General features: G+C 45.7%; 1 protein-coding gene across 1 annotated transcript in view; it reads right to left on the minus strand.

The window, feature by feature from the left end:
- LOC311231695 (solute carrier family 22 member 7-like) overlaps window positions 1-4,374 on the minus strand; it is a gene marked incomplete at both ends in the record, with an annotated part of 141,567 nt that extends 137,193 nt beyond the window's left edge. Inside the window, 2 exons of the mRNA XM_084318323.1 lie at window positions 3,647-3,750; window positions 4,006-4,374. Of these exons, the coding sequence (XP_084174449.1) occupies window positions 3,647-3,750; window positions 4,006-4,374 (473 nt within the window). The remainder of the gene's footprint in view (window positions 1-3,646; window positions 3,751-4,005) is intronic.
- Window positions 4,375-26,398: the final 22,024 nt, after the last annotated feature.

Consider the following 26,398-nt stretch of genomic DNA (forward strand, 5'->3'; position numbering starts at 1 on the left):
TTATTTTGCACATAGATTGCAGAAATACGGGAACGTTTTGATTTACATTAAAAGGCTTTGACATTGTAAAACTAAATACGTGGAATTCTGTAAGCATAATACAAGTCATATCACCCACACGATATGCTCTGTGTCCAGAGCATGTATGCTTTTCATTCATTTAAGACACATTATTGCAAGGGTTTTGTAATACACATACACCCTGGTGTCATTGCAATGCGTTTTTTATTCTTTCTTATACAGTAAAAAGGGGGAAGAACACTATATCGTGGGTGTTCATATGACTTGTATTCTGCTTACAGCTTCGAAATTCCACTTGTTTCGTTTAACGTAAAGCCTTTTAAATATAATCAAAACGTTCCCGTGTTTCTGCGGTCTGTGCGCAAAATAATAACGAGTTGAGCTACGCGGAGCGCAGTCAGTCAGTACACCCCGTATATTCCGATAACGCTATATAAACCATGCTGCATTCATTCTGAGAGAAAGATCTATTATTCCAAATGCTATTTATAGGGTTTTGACCATAATCACACTACTGTTGCTATTTTACAATGAACTATGATGAATTACGGTTCATACAGAACATGCCAGTGTTGAAACTAATGCACAGAAGCTCATTTCCTTGTTGTAATAATATATTCTACCAACGGGCGCCAGGTACGCATGGTCCGAGCTGTGCGTAAATATAAGCACGAAGTCAAGTTCAAGTTGAAATTGATGAATCCCACACTCTGCTTAGAAATGGTCGTACGCACAGGTTAAGCACATATCTGTGCGTAAGACACGTTGATGAATGAGGGCCCAGGAATCCCTATTTTTATCACATGGCTACAGAGGTGGATACTGCGTTTCCTTGACCTTCTCGGATGGAAGATTAGCTCACAGTTGCCACGTTTCATGAATGAAGCTCTTGTTCAGGTCCTTGCATTATGAACTGGGTTATAAACTGGGGTTTACTTGTTAGAAACAAACACAGCAGACATAAACTGTCCATGAACTGTTGTTCTTCTAAAATGAACATTTCAAACTGAACCAGTTTGCATCGCACCGCAGGGGCCTTAACACTTTCACGGCCAACAACATATATATACGTGTTTGTGCGCCAACCGTTAACTCAATGGAGGCCAAACCTGAGATAAGTCGGGTTAACTCGCCAGCGGTTGGGCGCCAGACCAGAGATTTCTTGGGTTTTGGTAGTTTATTCCTTTATTGGATATTTGTATTCATTATTCATCCAGGGACCTTGGCGTTACCATAGGGAATGAGTCTGATCCAGCTAGACGGCGGTATCAAGCACTCTTTGTAACCTTGTATCTTGTATCATGGCCAAATGTCTCCGGGCTCACTTTTCTTTGTCGAGCGATTGGAGCAGTTCTCCCGGTTCCATTGAAGCGCGTCAAATATCCCCAATCAATATGTTGTGGTGGGTTATGCCGTGGACCAAATGGACATCGGATGTACCAGATGGCGATCAAACAATTGGAATATTATTTTTGGAATACTCCCGATCACAGGTAAGGACTATCTGACGTAAATTTTTGCTTGATCATGCAATGCTTTTATACCGATCGGACTGATAAGCGTTTTTAGTGTTCAATACGAAAGCCGTTACTGGCAATCAAATAATCAGAAACTACCCCCCCCCCCCCCTCATGCATTCATGATGAAACATAATACCTATGATATAGATTTGATTTGGGAATAGTAGCGTGTACAGGCAAGAAATGGCAACGTTTATAGTAGGATTCACGTATAAGGCTTTCGGGAATTACCCCAGACCGCTCTAAAACCATACTTATACCACGGTATAACACGGAAAAATGTATTCTTTTTCACATATTGAACGATAGATAGGTGATGTCAAATGGGCCATAGTATTGTATCCATAATATAGAATATAGTTATAGCTCTACAAACAAGGTGACGCACTCCTATCTTTTAAAGCATGGCCTTGCTATGATGGGCCCCGTCTAATAGCTGGCGCTGAATGAGTTAAGGGCCAAATAACGTATATATACGTTTTTGGATAGTTTTTCCTTTTTTTCAATTTTAATATTCTATTCAATGTCACGGACCTGTATGTTGCCGTTAAAAGGAATACTGGGACCCAGAGGGTGCAGTACCGGCCAGATCCTCATAGGTGGCAGTATCGAGAGTGCAGTAAACCCTGTTCCAGACCGTGTGTTACATTTAAATCCCTCCAGGCGCAGAATGTACAGAAAGTACAGGGAAGCCTAGAGGTTCACTTGATCACATTGAAAAGTTCTCCCGGTTCCATTGAAGCACGTCAAATATCCCCGATCCATGTGTTGTGCCGGATTATGGACCAGATTGCGATCAAACAATTGGAATATTCTTTTTGGAATAGCCCCGGTCAAAGGTAAGGACTATCTGACGTAAATTCCAGATTGATCGTACAATGTTTTCATACTGATCTAGCTGATCAGCGTGTGTAGTGTTCACAACGAATGCCGTTACTGGCAATCAAAGCATCAGAAACGACCCCCCTCCCCCCCTTTCATACATTCATGATGAAACATAATGCCTATTATATACATTTGATTTGTTAATAGTAGCGTGTCCAGGGATGAAACGCCAATGCTTTTAGTATAACTCAGCTTCCCAGGAATTAACCCGGACCACTCCGAAACGACTTATATTCACCACAGGATAACGCACGAACGGATTCATGAAAACATTTATTCTTTTTTGCATCTTGGACAGCAGATAGTTACTGTAAAATGACCATAGTATTGTATCCATAGCTATAATATAGAATATAGATATAGCTCTACAAACAAGGTGATGCATCGCTATCTTTAAAGCATGGCCTAGCTAGAACAGGATGAGGAAAATGCCCGGCCCTGAAAGAGTTAGGTTCAGGGGGTCCGTTTCAACATTGAATATGGGCCCTTGTCTATTTCTTTATGAATTATAAAGGACATAACCTACATTTCAATGCAACATTAACCGTGAAAGGATTAACCTTCTGTAGTGTGGTAGTGAAAAGTGAACCTTCTGTAGTGTGGCAGTGAAAGGGCTAACCCTTTTGTCGTGTGGCAGTGAAAGGGTTAACCCTTTTGTAGTGTGGTAGTGAAAGGGTTAAAAACAGCAGCAGCAATCACGTTATAACAAGCTGTAAATATGTTTTATCTAACAGCAGTCACATGTTCATAACAAGCTGTAAATATGTTTTATCTAACAGCAGTCACATGTTATAACAAGCTGTAAATATGTTTTATCTAACAGCAGTCACATGTTCAGTGAAAGGGTTAACCTTTTTGTAGCGTGGTAGTGAAAGGGTTAAAAACAGCAGCAGCAATCACATGTTATAACAAGCTGTAAATATGTTTTATCTAACAGCAGTCACATGTTCATAACAAGCTGTAAATATGTTTTATCTAAATGTGGCCCTGATTCATTTTCTCAGTTTGACTTCAGAAATAGGAGAGGGTAACATGAGTCGCTATTGAAACAAAGTGTATTGTTGCCCGTCAAATCTATTATTTGTTAGTTTACTGTGCTATGGGCCAAATCTCTGTAACATTCTGCATAATTGATTACCATGACTGCAAATTTGTTCACTTTGAGATTCTGATGTCGTGAACCTGTTATGAAATGTGAAACGTAATAATACATAACTTACTTGTCTGAGAGCTGGCCAAATAAAATTGCACCAAGTGTGACCCCACCAAAAAAGAAAGTGGCCAGGGCTTGGTTCAGCTTTCTGTTGTCACATACTAAATCCCACTGCGGAGAGAATGACACAAATTAAATAAAGCATAAATTCTGAATGTGTCTCTGGATATAGCCAGCATGAAGCTCAACACATAATACCTCCACCAATAGCCATCAGCCCAAATGCACTGCATGACTGATTGAGAGATGTTCATTATTTAATTTTTTTAAACAGATAACACAGATAACACATAAACGTGATTCCACACAGGACACAGTTTTTGATTAAGGAATTTCAATAATTAGTACAGATTACTGGCTCCATACCTGTGTGGCAGTAGATGAACTAAACTGTGAGTGGTCATAAACCCAGCCATCTGGGCAAGGCACCACCATGGAGACATTGGTTTGGTTGACTTGGCTGGGATCAAGGGTCAGCAGAGTTGCGTAGGCCGTGCAGGAGCTGAGGGAACCGTCGTCTTCACGGGGGATCCTGAGGGCCAGCGTCTCCGGATCGGGCAGGGTACCGCTGTCCTCCGTCCCCAGGGCACAGTGGTGGGGCGGGGTGGCTGAGATGAAGTTGTGGAGGAGGAAGTGGAGGGGGAGGATGACCCGGGGCAGACACAGCAGGTGCAGAACCAGGAACTGGAACTTGGAGAAGCCACCGACATCGTCCAAGACCTCGTCGAACCTCATCCTGACAGGAGAGTGCGTCTGGTATCGCTGCTTATGATGTGTCAAGCTCTGCAAAAGTCTCGTTCTGTAAAGGCAGAAGTCAAGCTCTGCAAAAGTCAAGCTCTGCAAAAGTCAAGCTCTGCTAAAGTCAAACTCTGCAACAGTGGAGCGCTGATTTCCTCCTCCCTGTTCTCTCTCTTTATCCGTCTTTATGTCAGATAACAGGTTGACTTTTGACACACTTTTCACTGCCGTTGGTCCGATTCGATTGAACCCTTCTCCTCCGTTCTCTTAACTGCTCGTTCTCGCTGCTGTGGCTCTCCGTCTCTCTCCGATTCCCTACAAGCATGAGCTCTCTCTTTGGGAGAACACCACGATGAAGAGGTGCTTGTGTGTGTTTTTGCATGCATGCATGTGTGTTTGTGTGTGACGACCTCCACCCCACACCCCTGTGGATAAGGCCAATACTGCTCCTCAATGGATTTCATCAGCCTGCCTTCGGTCACACCGGCCCATGGGAACTTAAGGCTACGTTCACACTGCAGGCCCAATATTTTTTTTGTTCATGTGACTTGTGTCTGAGTCTTTCATGACCTTGTGAGCAGCACAAATCACATGTTATCTGATCTTTTCCATTCCAATTTGGGACACTTTCATATGTGGTCCTAAATCAGATACAGGTCTGATTTATTTTTGCAATGCAACCTCAGTCTGAACAGTCATATCAAAATTCATGCGACTTTTACGTCACTCTAGATTGACATTCATCATAATTCTGCACTGGCTGGAGTCGTTCTGTGAATACAAACATGGAAGACAGCTGTGATGGAGGTGGTCAGTGGAGGGACAGTGAGGAGTTTACCATATACGTATTTGGGGTGATACTTCTGTACAAGCAAAACTTGAGGGGACGTATCATAACCGGCCTGTGTTTGAAAGCATATTGAAAGAAGAAATGTCTCTCTTTCACCTCCTCCTCATCCCCATTACCATCTGCCCACGGGTAAGCTGGCCTCCACTGCACATCAACATATAAATTCAACCATAACCTGTTACTTCAGTGTCCTCCATGTTTAAATCCATAATTTGTATTCTTAATTTGTGCATGCATGTCAGCTCAGGAGCATGACCAGTTCACACTGGAATCTGATATTGGCCACATTTTAAAAATAATGTGAAGTTGAAAGCAAATTTGGAAGAGTGTTTGTTTATTATATTCAGATATATTATTATTTGCATTACTTAGAAATACAAGTCCCAGAATGCCTTGCGCCTAGTAACCTAGTAACCAGTTGTGTCCGATTATATTGATTGAAGTTGTCGGCTGAAGAGAGCGACTTTGTGAAGTAGAGAAAAGAGAATGTAATGTAACGTGCACCGGTTAACTTCTATATATAAAGAGACTTTCGTCTTATAACCTGACGTTTGGACAGTCCATTATTTCGAAGGTAGTTATTCTACACAACCAAACAAAAAAATCTGATCCGAGCACTAAATCAGAATTGAGCACTTATGGCTTACAGTGTGAACGTAGCCTAAAAGAACACAAATGCCCGTTTGTAGAGCCTTGTCTGTGGAATGTTCCTCACTGGACCCTGTATTATACCATCTTCTCCCACCTGATCCATAGAGCAGAGAAAATACATTCAGCTCGGCGAGACCACTTCACGGGAATTTTCATTGGAAAGTTGTCGGCAGTGAAATCTCAAGTTCTCAAAGGTTCATCATGTCAACACTCACAAATCACACGGAAATAAACAAGTGGCAAGTACAGCGTAGTTCTGATCCAAACCATATACAACGTCATACACCAGCTGAAATCAAAGTGCTGAAAAGAGCCAACCTACGGAACAGAGAGAACATGCAGAGATAATGTAATTGAAAAGGCAACAGAATAGGTTTGAAAGTCTTGCCGACACAGAGCAAGCAACAAACAGGCATATGCATATAGTTATACATTGATTGATTGATTGATTGATTGATTGCAAACTTTATTAACAGATTGCAGAATGGGTACAATACAGTACAGCTCAATACGAACTGCTAAGAGGATGACGACCAGAAAAAGACTTTCGTCTCGTTTACATAAGGGTCCTCCATTTTCGGCATCATATATTCTTTTATTCAGCACAAAATCAAGACAGTACAGATATGCAGATATACTTTACAACACATTCTTAATTTGCATCATGTCTGTACTGTATCATTAAGAGACAGCTATGCTTGGGGAAGGGGAAGGGGCGTGGGGGGAACATAAAAAAAAAACAGGTAAACCAGAATATACTACTATACTATGTCACCCTCTCTTTTCTGGGTGTTGTAGGAACCTCATTTTCAATTCATCAAGACATTTATGACATACAAATATATGGTACTGTGTAAGAAAAAGAGATCATGAAAAAATATACATCCGAAGGGGAAGAAACTGTACATTGGAGGGGGTTGGGTGGGTGGGGGGCTTTTGACATTTACCAGGGCCAGTTTCTAATTGCAGCCACCCGTAGGTGCTCTTTGAGAGCGGTTTTGAAGGAGGGTAGGGATTCACATTCCTTTACGGCTGTGGGTAGGGTGTTCCACATTATTGTGGCATAATTGCTAAACGTGTTTAGTCCCTTGTTTGAGCCGAATCTGGGTTGAACATGATTTGTGGAACTCCCTCTGGTGTTGTGGTCGTGGACTTCACTGACCTTTAGGAAGTATTTCGACAGGTACATGGGTATTTCAGTAGTGTAGTGTATCTTGTAGACCAGGCCCATTGCAAGTTGCTGTACTTGTCGTCACCCTCAGTAGATCCGGACCCATCACACACACCATCAATGATTCTACCATCACCCCCTCCCCCCTAGTCCGCAACCTTGGTGTCATCCTTGACCCCACCCTCTCATTTGACCCCCATGTCCGCTCCATTGTCAAATCCTCATACTTCCACCTCCGCCACATTGCCAAAATTCGACACTGCCTCTCCCCCCCTGCCGCTGGATCCCTCATACATGCCTTCATCTCCTCCCGCCTCGACTATTGCAACTCCCTCCTCACTGGCATCACCTCCCGCTCCCTCCATAAACTGCAGATGGTCCAAAACTCAGCCGCCCGCCTCCTCACTAACACCCGGTCCCGTGAACACATCACTCCTGTCCTTCACTCTCTCCACTGGCTCCCAATCAAGGAACGCATCAACTTCAAAACACTACTCTTCACCTTCAAAGCCCTCCATAGCCTGGCCCACCCCTACCTGACTGATCTCCTTCCTTACCGCCCCACCCGTTCCCTCCGGTCCTCCTCCACTGCTTCCCTCACTGTCCCGTCATCCAAGCTCAAAAACTTTGGTAATCGGGCCTTCTCACGCACTGCACCTCGACTCTGGAACTCCCTCCCTCAGTCCATCAGAGACTCCCCCACACTCTCCACCTTCAAATGCCGCCTCAAAACCCACCTGTTCTCCCTAGCCTACAACCTTCCCCAACCTTCCCCACCCCCCCCCAACCTGTTTTGATCTTTGTTACTGTGGCTTTATGTTTCTGTGTAGCATGTGTTTTCTCCGACTTGTTTTTCCCATGGTGCATGCAGGACGGCCGACATGGGCTATGCATGGAAAATGTGGTCACTCACGCAGTCACGGCTGATGATGATCTGACAGGAATGTTTCGTCGGACCAGGGCGGGAAAGAGGGTCGTGCTGAGGGGGCTGCACCACCCCCACATGTTGGCGGGAAATTGTAACTGCAACATCAAACATTTCACTACACACATACATTTTAAACTTTTAATTCTTTAAAGTTAGTTAGCATTTTAATATAAGCAGTCTATAAAACATATGTTTTATATGGTTGAAATCCACCTTCTTTTCTTATGATTTAGAAAAAAGATTTATTGTTGAAATCCACCCTCTTTTCTTATTTTATTTATTTATCTGACCTGACGCACAAACGCAGTGCGCGAGCGCACACACACACAGTGGATTGGACGCGAAGGATCACACTTGAAGATGACCAATAATGAATACTAACACTCGTTTCTCAAAAAAGAATATTCGATTTATTTAATGGCCCCAAAGCCAAGTAACGGAAAACACAGTCGACTCGGGGTCCTTGCCGGTGGACCCAACCAAACTTGATTAATTGAAAATGGATGACCCTTATGTGAACAAGACGAAAGTCTTTCTCTGGTGGTCTTCATCCTCTTAGCAGTTGTTAGTATTGAGCTGTACTGTATTGTACCCATTCTGCATTCTGTTAATAAAGTTTTCAATCAATCAATCAATCAGTCACTCCAGCAACCCAGAGGAGAGAACACCGGAGGCTCAGCTCACTAGACGTTCATGTTCTCATTTGGGAGTTTATTTCCACTACATCTGAGCAGAAGACCACACTTCTACCATCTAGGCAAATTTTTTAACACACCGTTTTAGATTACGGTGATGTTCTGTACAAGGATGCATCTGCACTCTCTTACTTGTTAGACGCTGTCTACCATCAACTAGGCTGCAGTAAAAAACTTAAAACCAGATTTTCAAACATAAACATAAAGACAGATAACACGCTCATCACAGACAAGCTGGATGTGACCACTGATTTAACACTGGTAGATAAACTACCCTCCCACTCAGGGCATTTTGGGGTAGAACACATCATAGCCTACTACAATAACCTAGAGGTCCACAAAGACGATTCCAAACTAGAAATGGTAACAACAGCTGAGGTACACAAAAAACTGAGCGCCCTCCAACCTAACAAGGCCACTGGCCATGACAATATCCCCTCCAAATTCCTCAGAGACTCAGCAGCCGCCATCACCCCAGTCATCACACACATAATAAACCTCTCCATAAAACAGGGACACGTACCCAAAGACTTCAAAATTGCGAGAGTAACCCCCCTGCACAAAAAGGGCAGCAAATTGGACCCAGGCAACTACCGCCCTGTTTCTATTCTTACCTCCATCTCGAAAGTCATGGAAAAATTTGTATACGAACAGGTCGAAAAGTACCTTGTGGAAAAAAATCTAATCTACGAATTCCAATCTGGCTTCAGAACATCCCACTCCACTGACACATGCCTTCTCTATTTGAACGACCACATCAAAGAAGAGGTGGACGCGGGCAAATACTGTGGCATGGTCATGCTGGACCTACAAAAGGCCTTTGACACTGTCAATCACTCCATTCTGATTGACAAGCTAAAAGCAATTGGTTTTGATAGTCTATCAGTGAGCTGGATGCAATCCTACCTGAAGGGGAGAGAACAGATGGTGGAGGTAAACGGTACCATACCCCCCCCCCCCCCCTCCCAGTGAGCTGTGGTGTTCCACAAGGAGGCATACTAGGACCGTTACTGTTCCTAATTTATGCAAATGACATGTCGTCAGCTTGTGACTGCAACTTGTTCCTGTTCGCGGACGACTCAGCCCTGCTGGTCTCTGACAAGAACAAGTTACAGGTTGAAAAAAAACTCAGCTCGGAACTCGGCAGAATCTGCACCTGGCTCGCTGATAAGAAACTATCATTACACCTGTGTAACCCAGGTTTCAGATTCATAACTATTTAGTTATAAACATAAATAGTTAATGCTATTGTATAAGAACATAAACAGTTAATGCTATTGTATAAGAACATAAACAGTTAATGCTATTTGGTTATATGTATATTCATGTGAGGTTAACGTTTTGACCAAATCCGTTGAATTGCCTCACTGCCCCTTTAAGTTATCTCAGAACGCTAGTAGGTGAGCAGTTCGCGACAGATGAGATCAGAGATTGACGGAGACTGACGCAGATACTGAATACTGATAGAACCGGCATGAACTAACACCATGATAATAGTTATCAAACAGTCATAAAAGATTCCCCATTTACAAAACTGAAGAGGGTGTTGCTGTTAACTCAATCAGCGCCAGGGGTCGCTGTCTACCTTCTGGCTAGAACGCCAGGGCTTCAATCAATGGGGAGACTGCGAAATTTGCGAGTGCTTAAAATATATCTTATATTATAGCTATGGGTCTAAAAACACTGTCAATTGTCAGTGAGTTGCTTCTGGTCAACATTTGAATATGAGTATAGTTTTGGTGATCCCAGGAAAAGACGCGATAATAGCGTTTTAGTGGAATGCACTTATCACGTTGTCATCTTTCGCCTGATTATCGAATCTTCCTGAAATCAACGCTAGATTATCATTATTATGTCTCCTTGTGCATACATGAAATGGCCCTCGTTGCGGCGAGTTAACCCGAATCTTCTCGTGACTGGCGCAGAATGAGTTAAAGAACATACCACTTCCCAAGACTGTTTGTGAGTTTCATCAATATTGTGCTGTTTCATTGTCGAATGTGTAATATCACTAGCTCAATGCTAACCGGCTAATAACGTTACCACCCGACATGAGCTGCGTCCGCAAACTGTTTTGCTAGCTAACAATGTAGCTTCCCCACGAGTCATGCTAGCGAAGCTGCAAGCTCAATTTGGTTAAATGAAAACTAGAAACCATTTCAGAAGTATTTATAATTGTATTGATATGCTGTATGATAAGAACATGGTCTATATAAGTTTCGGTTGCTTTTGAGAGTTTAATATGGAATGTGTGGAATGTTTCCATGTGCTATGGCACTATAGCCTACTTTAGCATAAGTCAAATGGGATGTTCCCACGTGCTGTGACATTGTAGCCTACTTTAGCATAGCCAAAAGTAGCCTAATTGATTATCTATTCTAAAGCAATGAAAGATGATGAAGCAATGAAAGATGATAAATAGCTTTTATTTTCTGCATGGCCTGTTATGCAGGCCAGGTTTTCTACCCCCCGTTCTACCCCCGGGAAGAGTTCCCAGGAGTCCGACGACCGACCACCGCTTATCATGTGTGCACACGCGGGACGAGGCAGTGTGTCGGACTGACACAAGATGGCGAGCCAACCCTAAGAACCTCAGATATAGGCAGCCCAGGGCCCTCATTTATCAATAATGCATAGAAAGTGTTCTATTTTTGTTTCTAAGTACGGAATTTAGAATGTCTCTACGCACAGAAAAATCGGGATTTATCACACGTGCGTACACGGGTCCTACGCACACTCCGTGTTGATAAATACCATTGTTCTTACCATCTATGCTTGTACATGATTATCCATATATGGTAATGAAACACCCCCAATGGGATGTGAAATAATGGACTAAGCTGAGCGAACTCTGAGAAACTTCACTGAGAGCGAGATCAATCACGGAGGTCTAACCAACTAATTTAATGCACTGTCGAACCAAGAAGACACAATGCGTGTTACGGGAGAAATATGCAACAGGCTGACGGACTTGTACACGGTGATGTTGGATATCAACGACTCCCTAAAGACCATTGCTGCCTGGGCAGTGCAAAATACTAATAAAGACTGTTAACCTGTTTGTCGTTGGTGTCTTATATTAATAACAATGCTGGAATATAAATGCCTTTTTTCGTTTCGTTCTTTTAAGTTCGATTGGCTACCTGGTATAATATGATTTGTAGAGGCATACAATCTATTTTGATGTCGGTATTAGGTCGCCTATATAAATTATATATAATAGCATAGCCTACATTATGGAACAGTATTGCGCATATATAACGCATGGCACAGACACAGAGCACTGCGAAGCCTGCATACAGTAAACTAACTGTGGGCTATCTCCTCGCTGACGGACCAGTAGCCTTTATCATATCATATTCCTATATGTCTCCAAGGAATCGTGGGGCTCTGGGGAAGAAAGGTTGGGAATCCCATATCCTTTATAATGTTATTGGCTATTTTATTTACAGTAGTCTATGATTTGTTTCCATAGCAGGTCTCAGACAGTTATCCATGTGGCTGAGACGGATCGGGATTAGAAGCTGCTAGGAAACTGCTTCACGGCTACGAATTAAAGCCACGATTGAAAATAATGTACTTTGTTGACAAAAACCTATACTATAACAATAATACAAGATCAATGAATCTCACTGCCATGTAGCCTACGCCATGCATGTGTAGCCTGCCTATGCGATCAATAAAAACTCAAACTTGAATTCCATCACGTCTGTGCGGGAGCCCACAAATAGACTGTGTTGTCAGAATGTAAATAAAAACGTGCACTGAAAAGTTACAGTATGTAGATGGTTGATTATTTGTATATGACCCTTGCAAAACGTTTTAAAAAATCAGTTTTATTTAATGAATTGAAAACAGCATTGATATTACGTAAAAGCAAACTGGCAATAGAAAAGATGTAAAAAATAATCTACTAACGCTATTAAATAAAAAATATACAGTGGAGGTTTTTTGCTTTAATCCCTGAATATCATGCATGGGTAGATTTACATAAAACTGCTCTATGGTCCTAGCTCGTCTGTATTGCTGTGGCGTTTTGGAGGTGGCTGTTCCACGTCTGACATGCGTCAGGTCTTGGGGATTCCAGCAGCGGGATGCCATTATTTTCTGATGGCCAGATTATGGAGCATACTGCAAGCCATGACGATGTGGCAAACCTTTTCAGGCCGGTACACTGCAGCGTGCCCCCTGTGCCAGACAGGCAGAGCCATCAACCCTTCAGCAGGCCAATTGCACGCTCCACGGTGACTCTTGTGCGCGAGTGTGCCCGGTTGTAGATGCGCTCCTGTTGGGGTTGATCAGAGGAGTCATCAGCCATGGCTTCAGTAGATAGCCCGATCCCCTGCGTTTAAGTGATATTTTAATTACAGATACCCCAGTAATAACATTACAATTTAATGCGTTCCTCCCGGCCACCGGCAATGACTTATCAGCCAAATGCAACGATAAATAACATGCATTCATTTGGAAAGACCTATTCCAAACACTATTTATAGGGTTTGACAATAATTACACTAATGTCGCTATTTTACAACTAACTATAATGAATTACGGGTCGTTCAGATTCAGATTCAGATTCCTTTATTAAGCCATTTGTGTAAAAACACATTGGTAATTGTTGCAGCAATACAGTGTATGCATTTTTTTCCTTTCTTTTTTCACAGTAAACGACAAACACCAACACAGACACGGGACAAAAAACAGTGCAGTGGAGGATTAATCAATTAAATACATATATATATAAAGTGAAGAGTGCAGAGTTCCAGTAAGGACTAGTGCAGTCAGTGTCATTGTGCCAGTGTCACTTGGGGGCAGAGGGGGTGGCTGAGGCATTGATCAGCCTGGCGGCTGAGGGGAAGAAGCTCAGTCTGTGACGAGCTTTCACAGCCTTTGGGATCCTCAGCCTTCTCCCAGAGGGGAGCAGGGTGAAGAGGCTTCAACACGTCGGTGTTGAAATGAATGCACAAAAGTTTATTTCCGTGTTGCAGTTTTCTTATTCTATACCGCTGGGCGCCAGGTACGCACGGTCTGAGCTGTGCGTAGATATACGCACAATCTCAAGCACACGTTCAGTATGATAAGTCCCCCACTTTGCTTAGAAAATATCGTACGCACGGTTTACGCACATATCTGATAAATGAGGGCCCAGGTGTCTGATCTGTTACCTCAGTTACCGCATACAAACTGCCCGGACCGTTGCCTCAACAATCGGGTAGGATTGTGAATTGCCTTTCTCACTCCCAGTGAGGAAGTGGATCAGGAATTAACGAACTAATTGAACTTGAATCACAAGAACTTCCAAGGACCTTCATATCCTTTTCTATGATACGAACTGATTGAACTTGAATCACAAGGACTTCCAAGGGCCTTTGTACCCTTTGCACCTTTTGTATTTTTATAATGTATTTTGTATTTGATTGATGCACATTGTATATATGGGTACTGATATTTCTCCTGTAAAGAAGGAACATGGTATATATGGATACTGATATTTCTCCTGTAAGGAATGAGCATTGTATATATGGATACTGATATTTCTCCTGTAAAGAGGGAGAGTTAAAGGGTTAATTCACCCAATAAGATACCCGAACCACTGATGTTTCTCCTGTAAAGAGGGAGAGTTAAAGGGTAAATTCACCCAATAAGATACTTGAATCTCATTGATACACATTGATTATAGTTGAATCGCTGATGGTTCTCCTGTAAAGAAAGAGTTTAAAGGATCATTTCACCTAATAAGGTACTTGCATTCCTGTTAACGTTGAAAGATTTCTATTGGTACTTTGTTGGAATTACACCTGCAAAGGAAGCGTTTAAAGGGTCATTGCACCTAACAAGGTGCATTCCCTGCACACTTAAAGGTTTAAATTAACATGTTTAAATACTTACCTACCGAACTGAAAATGATAAACTAATATAGAGTTTACTGAAATGATAAACTAATATAGAGTTTACTGATCTGCATCTGCAGAAGAAAAGATAACGAATTAACTCACGAAAAAGGGATACATCTAATGTCCAACCTTAAACCTAGCTTTTAGCTAATGATAACCTCAGAGACGTCTGAACCAGATGTGTTGATTCAATCAACCTAGAACTTGATACCGAACTAACCTTCTTGAGAGAAGGAGTCGTCCGAACCAAATGTGTTGATTCAATCAACCTATAACTTGATATCGAACTAACCTTCCTGAAAGAAGGAGTGGTTAAAGAAAGAACCTAAAGGAGGGATACTTCACACTACCTCACGTTACTCATTGTATGTTATTGCAATTGTCTAGCTAGCGATGTTGTTTTAGTTGAATAAATACCAGTCACTGTTATAACCTTGTCTCTGGTCTACTACTCCTTTTACTGGGTATATTACTCCTCTCCTCACCCAAACCTAGAACTGGTCCGTGGCGAACAGCTGTTACTGTTACTGTTACTGTTAGTGAAACAAGTGCTACACCTGGGTAAAACAGAGTCCATTCTCTTCGGTTCATATAACAAACTCAGCAAGACCGACGGCTTCTCAGTTACAGTGGGTGACAATATTGTCACAAGAAAAGATGAAATGACATACCTGGGTTCCATCCTAGAGGCAAATCTTTCCTGTGACAAAATGGCATCCAATGTAATTGTAAGGGACCAAGCAGCCAGACAAGGAGGACACAGTGGTTTTGCCAAAAAATAAGGGTTTTATTTTACCCATTTCAAAAACAGCCAAAGAATAAGGGTTTTATTTACCCATGCAAAAACATAATTTAAATATAACATAAATGGTCAAAATAATACAGCAGGACAAAACCAGACCTGAACAGAACGGAAGACAATGACAACTAAGAACTCAAAACTATATATAGGCCCTGGCCAGATACATCTAATCTAAGTGGGCTAATTGATAATTAATATTTTACTAAATAATATCTTACACTTCTAATGAATCTAACAAACAATACACACACAACACACAACACAACTACCAAACTGCACAACTAATAATCTTAATTAATAAGGAAATACATATAAGGAAACTAAATTACAATACAATAAACCCCCCCGGCATCTCCCGCAACATGGTTTGGTCCACCCCCCCCCCCATCCGGCCATTTAGGACCGATCAGTCACAGCTGCTCTGTTTGCCCAGAGTGGGGATGGCTGGCTGCAGAGTTGGAGAAAACAAACAATGAACAACATGCATGCACTTAACCATGTAAGTCAAATAATAAAGAATGGATATGATATCAGTACGCAAGTCTATGTGTCGTGTGTCATTATGTGAAATAGAAATTGTGTATGTGTATCATGAATGTAAACGTGTACAAACAATACGGTTAACATGTGCGGGTGCGGTGCACAGACGTATCCGTCACATACTCCCCCTCCTCTGGAAGCCCGCTGGCACAGCGGGACAGGTAGTCAGCAGTCACATTGTCCTTGCCCGGGATGTGGAGGACACGAAATCTGTAGGGCTGCAGGTCGAGATACCAGCGAGTGATCCGGCTGTTGGAATCTCTCATCCTCTCCATCCATGTCAGCGCCTTGTGGTCAGTCTCCAGAATGAACTCGCGTCCCAGAAGATAGTACTTCAGAGAGGAAATGGCCCATTTGACTGCCAGACACTCCTTCTCGATGGTGGAGTACCTCGTCTCTCTAGGAAACAGCTTCCTACTGATGAAAACCACGGGGTGTCAGTCATCAGGCGGGCCCTGCAGAAGGACGGCCCCTACACCCCGATCTGAGGCATCAGTCTGTAGAAAGAAAGTCTTAGTGAAATCTGGGCAACACAACACAGGGTCACTCCTTAGAGCTTGCTGAAGGTCTTTAAAGGCCAAAACAGCCTCTTCTGTCCACCTCAACGGGTTAGGACAGTTCTGGCTGAGCATGTCAGTGAGGAGGGCAGCCCTGGCAGAGTAGTTGGGCACAAATCTATGGTACCAACCTGACATGCCCAAAAACGACCTCAACTGCTTCCTGGTTTGTGGCAGGGGACACTGCTGAATGGCTTGGACCTTGTGGACCTGAGGCCGGCAGACCCCGTTCCCGATGACATATCCCAGGTACTCGGTCTCGACTCTGGCGAATGCACATTTGGAGGGGTTGATGGTGAGGCCAGCCTCCTTGAGACACTGAAAGACTCTCTTCAGGTGTCCCATGTGATCTGTCCAGGTGTTGCTATAAACAACAATGTCATCCAGATAGGCTGAGGCAAACTCTGACAATCCACGGATGACCCCATCCATGAGCCGCTGGAAGGTGGCCGGCGCACCATGCAATCCAAAGGGCATCACTGTAAAGTGGAACAGGCCCCACTGTGTCCGGAAAGCAGTAAGCTCACGGGACTTGTGGGAAAGGGGAACCTGCCAATATCCTTTACATAGATCAATGGTAGTCAAATATTTGGCTTGACCCAGACGGTCAATCAGGTCATCGATACGGGGTGTTGGGTAGGAATCAAATTTTTACACTGAATTCAAATAACGAAAGTCAATACAGAACCTGATCGATGCATCCTTCTTTGGAACAAGAACAATGGGATTGCACCACTCACTTCGGGACTGCTCGATGATGCCAAGGGACAGCATGAGGTCAATCTCCTTCTTGAGGGACTCTAGCAAGCGTTCAGGAATGCGATAACTCATGCGTTTAACAGCAGCATTGTCCTTCAGCACAATCTCATGTTCTACTACCTGTGTACGGCCAGGGTTCTCCTGGACCACCGCTGGATCACATACAGCTTGTACCTGAGCCTGTCGTTCTGGCGACAGATGGTGTAGATCCAGGACAGGCGAGGTAGGCTCCGGTAAGTACTGCTCTCCAGCATCATCCTCCTCTACCCTCCGGATCAGCAGCACTGGTAGACTGTCTGGTGGCTTTGGTCGGGGGACCCACTCTCTCAGTAGGTTGACATGTAGGTTCTTGGTAGAACGGCCACGACCTGGGGTGGAGATTTGGTAAGTGGTGGAACCAAGTTTCTTGATTACCTTGAAGGGCCCTCGCCATTTTGCCAGCAGCTTGCTTTCCTCAGTAGGTAGCATGACCAGCACTTCCTGGCCTGTTTCAAAGCTCCTCTCCCCGGCAGACCGATCATACAAGGTCTTTTGCCGTCGCTGGGCCACCACCCCCCCATCCGGCCATTTAGGACCGATCAGTCACAGCTGCTCTGTTTGCCCAGAGTGGGGATGGCTGGCTGCAGAGTTGGAGAAAACAAACAATGAACAACATGCATGCACTTAACCATGTAAGTCAAATAATAAAGAATGGATATGATATCAGTACGCAAGTCTATGTGTCGTGTGTCATTATGTGAAATAGAAATTGTGTATGTGTATCATGAATGTAAACGTGTACAAACAATACGGTTAACATGTGCGGGTGCGGTGCACAGACGTATCCGTCACAGTAATAAAAAAAAAAGCCAACCAACGAACTAGATTCTTGTACCGGATCTCCTCTCTGGTAAACAAGAATACCCTGAAGACTCTGGCAGGAGCACTCATTCAAGGGTAAAAACAAAATTACAAACATCACAAAACAAACTGGGCAGACTACTGCTTGACCTTACTCCTAGAACCCACCTCATCCCTGCCCACTTTGACAACCTAGGATGGCTTAGAGTAGACGACAGAGTACAGCAACTTGCAATGGGCCTGGTCTACAAGATACACTACACCACTCAGGTACCCATGTACATGTCAAAATACTCCCCAAAGGTCAGTGAATACCACGACCACAACACCAGAGGGAGCTCCACAAATCATGTTAAACCCAGATTCGGCTGAAACAAGGGACTAAACACGTTTCGCAATTATGCCACATCAATGTGGAACGCCCTACCCACAGCTGTAAAGGAATGCGAATCACTACCCACTCTCAAAGAGCACCTACGGCCCCTGTAAATGTCCAAACCTCATAAAGAGTACTGTATATTTGTAGATCTGGTATGTCATAAATGTCTAGATGTAACAGTACTGTCTATCTGTATGTCATATGTTATTATGTCATATATGTTATGATGAATTGAAAATGGGGGACCCTGATGTAAACAAGATGAAAGCCTTTCTCGGGTTTGTCCGAGGTAAGCGACAGTTGTGATTGGAGGATCAAGAAAAGAGGGCAGGGTTTGAGATAGGTCCATTGTGTGTATTGAGCTGTACTGTACCCATTCTGCAAGCTGTTAATAGAATTTTCAATCAATCAAACCATGGGGCGCTGAGATTCATCACTGGTACACATCACTTGCGTACTGCTCTCCACTGGTACTGCTTCATCTATAAATCTCTCCTCGGTCTGTTCCCTTCTTACCTGTCGTCCCTCATGGTGCAGAAACAGAGTCGATTTGGCCTGCGGCCACAGGATATTTTAACTCTCTCTGTACCATTTGCCTGCACAGAACTCGGAAAAACAGCCTTTTCCTATTCTGCCCCATCTACGTGGAACTTATTGCAAATGGAACTGAGGCTCCCGAACCTAATTCCCATTAAGGATTTAAAAAAGGATGAAGTCTCAATGAGATTTCTACCTGTATAAATAAAGGTTTGAAATTAAATTAAACATGCGTTTGTATCATCTCTCCTGCTGTGCATGCTCACTTGCTTGGTCTTGGTCACACGTCACAGTAGTATGTACCATAGATATATATATATGTCTATGGTATGTATTGGTGGCGGCCCAACATCAGTCTTACCACTGAAATGGTAAAGGACAGCGATTTATGTTGCGTGTAGCCAGGGACGTGCACAGGACTTTAGAGGGGCAGGTGCTCAATGGCTGAAAAGGGCACTATACCTGTGTATGTTAGAATCAAGCGTGCGAAGCGCACAAGCCTGATTTTTTGGGGCCCTTTTTGGGCGGGGGCCCCCCTTTTTATGCTTTTTGGGGGGTTTTGGTGATCAAATATTGAATATTGAACTATAATAATCAGTGCAGGAGCTCACTTATCCTTGAAAGACACTTTTATCACAGACTTAAAAGGCCCATACATCTCCATAAATGTTCAGGGGGGAGGGAATAAGTGCTTACCCTACAGACCCCAAGAAGTGCTGTATATTCTGTATTGTTTAATATAAATGCATTTTTTATTCCAATCCCGATTTGTATTTGAGATTCCCAAATCCCATCGGACTTGACTTATTCGTGTCCCTCAGTGAGTGTAATACCAGCATTCAACTGTATGCGCCACAGCGGTTTCTATCATCATCATCATCATCACCACCCACGCTATGCATAAAAATATAGGAGGCACGCTGAGGAGGCCATGCAAACTGCAATGGAATACGGAGCATCTCTCTCTCTTTACCTAATATTTTGATTCTATCCTGACACTTTTCAGTTGGAAAGGCAGTCTATATGCGCAACGATAAAAATAAAAAGAAAGAATAAATATTTTTTCTCTCAAAAGGGCACTTTTTTATGAGGCTCAAAAGGGCGGGTGCTCAAGCACCCCTTGGGCTCTATGTGTGCACATGCCTGCGTGTAGAGTTGTTGTCACTCCATTCTGTCAGAAAACAATGTAAATAGTCACTAGCGCTAACTTTTTGCCGCATAATGATTATTCATGTATTCGGTTTTAATCTCTTAACTCTGCATCTGTTATAACATCCTGTGCAGTGTGCTATAAAGTTGAAGTGCCTTGTTGCTACCGGCTGCGTCTCAAATCAACAATAAACAATTGTCTAAATATATATATTCTTTTTATCGGCCAATGAATCAGCTATCGGATAAAAACTATCGTCATATCGGCCTCTTGTAGTCCGGAATGCAGCGTAGACGCTAGAAGGGCGCTGTTGTCATGCAGATTGGGCCCATTCATTATTTTCTTGTCGGGGGGATGACATTTCAACAGATTCTAGAAGCTGGGGCGGCTGAGTGGAGATGCTGGTATCGAGCCCAGCTCTCGGTGTTGCTACCGGCTTGGCCGGTCGTTCATACTAACACAATTGGCAGTGTTAGGGGTGGGAAAGCCGGTGGGTGGGGATTGGACGTTGTGGACAGCGACTCCTACACGTCGGTTGGTGCGCCTGTACAGCAGAATCAGGAAGTATCGGGGGCAGCGTGAGCCTCCCACGTGTTACTCCTCGCCACTGAGAGATTGCGCTGTTCAGGTGAAAAGATGAGACAGCTGCCTCCTCGTGTACCGGAGGGGACACGTGATGCAAGGCTTGATCCTCACTGTAAAGGAATGTGAATCCCTGCCCACATTCAAAACCGCCCTTAAAGAGCACCTACGGGAGGCTGCAATTCGAAACTGGCCACCGTAAATGCCCAAAACCCCCACCACCTCCTAATAGACAGTCTCCTCCCCACCGCATGTATATATTCCCTCCCCGCCGTATGTATATTTCCCTCCCACCCACCCACCCCCTCCTAATGTACAGTCCCCTCCCCATCATATGTATATACTCTGTCAGGATCTAGGGGTAACAGTACTGTATATTTGAATACCGCCTATGTCACAAATGTATCAGTACTAAACACCTATATGTCCCTATGCCATAAATGTCATGTATGTTGTGTATGTCATAAATGTCTATATGAATTGAAAATGGGGGACCCTGATGGAAACAAGACAAACGTCTTTCTCAGGTCTGCATCCCCTTAACAATTGTATGTATTGAGCCGTACTGTATTGTACCCATTCTGCAATCTGTTAAATAAAGTTTTCATTCATTCATTCACACTGCAGCCGACCAGTGGGAGGCATAGTCTAGCAACGTTCGAGACAGGGGAGGGGAGAATTGAAGGGAGAATTGGCGAGGCAAAATTGGGATGGGAGAAAAATAAGGAGAAAAAGTGGATAAAAAAAATCTAGAAGCTAAGGACTTCCCATTTAAGAGGATGTTCGTCTCTTTCCGGAAGTCCCAAAGACGGCTTAATGGGATTGGGGCGAACATTTGGAAACGGCATTTGGAAAGACCAATAGAGCCAGCGGGTCAAAATGTGACTTCGTCCCAGGAATAGTGAGGTAGAGTGCGTTTAGGGCGAGTGTGTAAGTACTGATTTGAATCAATTAAATGTTGTTTGACATATTATAGCATTTGTTCAGTTTCCGACAGTTTCTAGTGTTTGTGAAATGTTTTTGCGTTCATTTTGGCGATTCTGTTTAGCTTCAGCAAGCATTTCATTGAACAGCGTGGACTACATGATAAATACCCCCTGTTGCGGGCTGCGTGTAGCGTCGGCTCGCCCCCGGACATCAGTCAATTGGCGGAGGCATAACGATGTTTTTATAAAAAGTCTATTTGCGGTTATTAGTGTATTGAATACTGGCTCTGTGGCTCATATTATATATTTTTTTCATCAACCATGGCCGGATATGGAGATGGTTGAATTAATATGAATGAATTAATGAAAAGTTTATTTCTTGGACATGTTATTCTTCTTATTTCTTCAAACAACTCACAGTGTCTTGATCCGTCAGCGAGCTCTGTCATTGAAGTGGGTGGTGTTACCAACAGCGCGTTTCTTGACTCAGGCGTCTATGCCAAATACAGCTGATAACGATAGGTTATGTAGATAACCTAGTTATATTAGTATTGGCTGAGCTCCCGCTCTGAGCCTTACGAGATACTCTATATCGCCTGTGATACCTAATGTATCTCCCACGAACAAAAACACATGCACCCCACCTGTATGGGGCCCCGCCCCTTATGGTGGCACCACCCATATAATCATGACTCTGGTCATGACACACCCTTCCTCGCCAAAAACCCGTCCCAGGAAAAGATCCCTCAAGAGGGAACTCAGGGCGCGCAGAGCGGGAGCTCAGCCAATACTAATATAACTAGGTTATCTACATAACCTATCGTTATATTTCGTATGGCATCGCTCCCGCTCTGAGCCTTACGAGATAATGGGGAAGAGCGGGTGCGAGACCCGACAGATGTACCCCCTGAGGACCCGTAAGCCCACATCAAGGGGTGCGGGGAGCCCTGTCACCCCATCCTTCCTAACGAAGGGGGGGCGCAGTCAACTCCACCTGAATGCGAACAAGAGGGAGCCAGAACCCCTTGAACACACCGTACAGGCGGAACCACGTGTGACTCAACACACTGCGGCCCATACCCATACACTCCTGCTACCCGACCAAAGGACGGGAAGCAGGAAAGGCCACAGACCCCAGAACCGCCTGGGAGACAGAACCCCCGGTCATGTCCATGAGGAAAAACCTTACAAAGGAGCCCGGGGAGGACCATGAAGCTGCAGCACAGATGGCCTCCACCGAGGCCCCACCCAGGAGAGCGGCAGAGGCAGCCACCCCACGAGTGGAGTGCGCCCTGACGCCCCCAGGGGGATCCTGCCCAGCCAGCGTGTAGCAGAGGGTAACACCCTCGCACAACCAATGGGACAGGTGCTGCTCCGACAGTGCCTTACCAGCACGAGCCCCACCGTAACAGACAAAAAGCTGGTCGGTAACCCTGAAATCCTGAGTACGGCTGAGGTAAATCCCCAAGCACGGACTGGACATGACAGGTGAAGGCCCGCATCTAACTCACCAGTGTGAGGAGGAGGACGAAACGCCTGAACCACAATATCCCGGGAGCGGAAGGAACTCCGGATATTCTCAGGCACGAAAGCAGGATTAGGTCGCAGAGTGACACCGCAATCGGTCCGAAAAGACAGGCACTCTGGATGTACCGAGAGAGCACAGAGCTCACCTACGCGTTTAGCGGAAGTGACAGCCAGAAGGAACGCGGTCCTGAAGGACAGCTGTCCCAACGGCGCCCGCTCGAGCGGCTCAAACGGGGCCAAGGACAACCGACCGAGGACCAATTGAAGATCCCAAGTCGGAGCCAAGGAGCGTTGCACCGGCTTAACGCGTCGAGCGCCAAGCAGGAAACGCTTCACAAGAGGGTGGCTGAACAAGACATCCCCTCAAACCCCCATGATAGGAGGATATAGCTGCTGCATATACCCTCACCGTCGAAGCCGACAGTCTATCAAGGAGAGACTGGAGGTAACTAAGGACAGCAACCAGGGGGCAGGAGACTGAGTCCAGGCCCCCCGCCTTACACCACACTTGGAACATACGTCATCTGCCCGCGTAAGCGCGACAGTGGAGGGAGCATGTGCAGTCCAGATGGTAACACCATCAGGATCAAGAACCTGCGCCCCTCAACGTACCCGTCCCAACAACTGACCTAACAGATGTATGGGGAAGAATCCCTGGCGGCACGGCATCGGTCCCAGACCTGCCTGGCCATGTCCAGACGCAATCCTCACCCGTCAGGATGAGGGCCGCCCCGCGACAGTACACCTGCACCCACATTCTCCCTGCCGGGGATGTGGGGAGCCCTTAGGCCGCGCAGATGGAGGACGCCCATAGCCAGCCGCCCGCCGCCTGGTGCAGACAGGGGGAGCGTACTCCTCCCTGTCTGTCGATACACGACACTGACGTCGTATCGTCCGTCCTGATCAACACCATTTGTGGACCAGAAGGACCGCTTTCAACACCAACACATTGAACGTAGCGTAGACCGGGCAGCATGGTTTGCCAGCTGCCCCCTACTGCGTTGGCCCGACGCATCACCAGCGAGGGAGGCGTCGGTGAAAACGCGACGTGAGACAGCGCCGTAACCGTCCTAGGACGGAACCTCCAGAGCGTGTTGACAACACGCTCCGAGATGGATGCCCATAGCCCTCCAACCGTTGACTGGGAAGAGGAATACTCTACATCCAGTGTACAGCAACCCCAGGCTGGTAGAGACCTGCCTGGTACGAGACCTGACGATCCACCTTGACCGCGAAGGACCAGAACGTCATCAGGGCAGAACACTCCGTAACCCCGGATGACGCAGAGGCCCCAGTGCGGCCTCCACGCACTTGGTGAAGATGCGGGGAGCCAGAGAAAACCGAACGGCAGCCTCTGGTACTCATACGCTAACCCTGCAAAGGAAGCGTAGGTAAGCCCTAGGATGGAAGATCGGGAATGCGCATACGCATCCTACAGGTCTATGGAGGAGAACCAGACCCCCACCTGACAGTGTTCAACAGGTAGGAGACGATCCAAAAAATGCTGAACCTTCCCATGGGACAGGTCCAGCCTGGGTCTTACACCCCTCCCTCCCGACTTCTCGGGCAGAGAACACCGGGAGGAGAACGCCACGACGATGGCTTGCTTCGTCCACAGAGATTGGATCTCGTCGACCAGAGCTGTCCCTGCTGGAGACCCCGACAACAGGGTCTGTACCAAACCTGAAAACGGGTGGGGTTGTGTAAACACAAGTCCCCGCCTCACCATTCTCTCCATCTACCTCGACATATGGTACTGCCGTAGTCATATGTGACGACACTCCCAACGCACCCGCCGTCACGTGGCGCAGGTCCGCCAGGAACTGTAGATAGTTGGCCCGGTCCCCCCCGCTGTGCGAAGACAACCCTGGAATCGTGCGAGGAGCGCGTTCCGTGTCGGAACACCTGACCCTGACACCACCCACGAGGCAATCGCACCCAAGGGGGAACCCCGACAGAAAAAGGGCCTGTCTGATACGGGGGGCTTCCGATCAAAAAAGCCCCCCCACTGAACACCCCTCCAGAACATGCTGAAGGAGTCGTTCTGCAGCCGGACATGCAAGGTGTAAGGCCCCCATGGGTTCCTACACACCGTAGCCCTGCAGTGATATCACTACCACCCCAAACCATGTGAGCTGCGACCACTTGCCAATATTCCAGGAGTGGGAGCACCAACATGATACCTGGCCTGGCGAAGGCGAGGCCGGGGAAGCCCGCACTGTGTGCCTCAAAAGGTTTCGAGCCCCCCTGCTGACAACACTTAAGTTGACAGACGTAACACCAGGCTCAACCAACACAGTTCAAGGTGTGGGAGCCGCTTGACAGCACAACATTCTCACGGACAGACCCAGGCTCAGCCATCAACTGGGTGTCAGCCCCTGTCTCCATGAGAAGCGAAGAATGGGGCCGCATACGCTTCAATGAAGGTTCGCGGCCCGCAGCCAAAGGAGAACGCTCAGAGCCCCGCTTCTGGGGATACCAGAGAGAGGATTGAACGGGGAGCGGGCTGCTCGCGGCAAAATGACGACGGAGTGGTTTACCAACACCGAAATCACCCAAAATGGCCGATCCCTCGGCCGCCAAGACTGTCGGCCTCGCGATACCCTGTCGATTCTCCAACCAGGGCACCACTGGCGGGGGAAACATGGCCGCCTGTCGAGGGCCCCGTCATCGCCGCTGACGAGGCCGTGCTCTCTCTTCTTCTGGCTGCGCGGTGTGAGGCGGTGTAGGGCCTAGGACAATACCGCCCGCGCTCCAGCAGAAGACCAAAATCCCCTGCGGAGAGGGGAACCCTGAGCGGTTATAGCTTGCGGCTGGGTCAAAGCTAATAACGTCAACATCCTCGACGGAGTGGTTTACCAACACCGTGCGCGATGTGTCGACGTCGGCCGGCCCTCAAGGCCCCTCCACCAGACACCATTTCTGTAATAGAAAAAACACCAATTCGAACACAGTTCTAATCGTTGCCAATTCCATACCGTGGCGGTACAAGCCTTAACAGCCCACCAGCCACTCGCCAGGCCGACCCATGGTGTCGGCCGGGCGGGGCATTGTTTCAATATATCAAAAACAAAGGACTGACGTTAACATGGAGCACCAGTGGTGATTGCAAACAGCACCCTCCACTGTGGTGTGGACCATGAAAAGGTTAATGAATAAAAGAGCTAAACCACAAAAACTGTAGAATGAGCAAACCCATACACACAAAGTTTAAGGGGAGACGGACCAGACCC

The sequence above is a fragment of the Notolepis coatsorum genome (assembly GCF_963971535.1).
Source record: "Notolepis coatsorum genome assembly, chromosome: 7".
In the NCBI taxonomy this organism is placed as follows: domain Eukaryota; kingdom Metazoa; phylum Chordata; class Actinopteri; order Aulopiformes; family Paralepididae; genus Notolepis; species Notolepis coatsorum.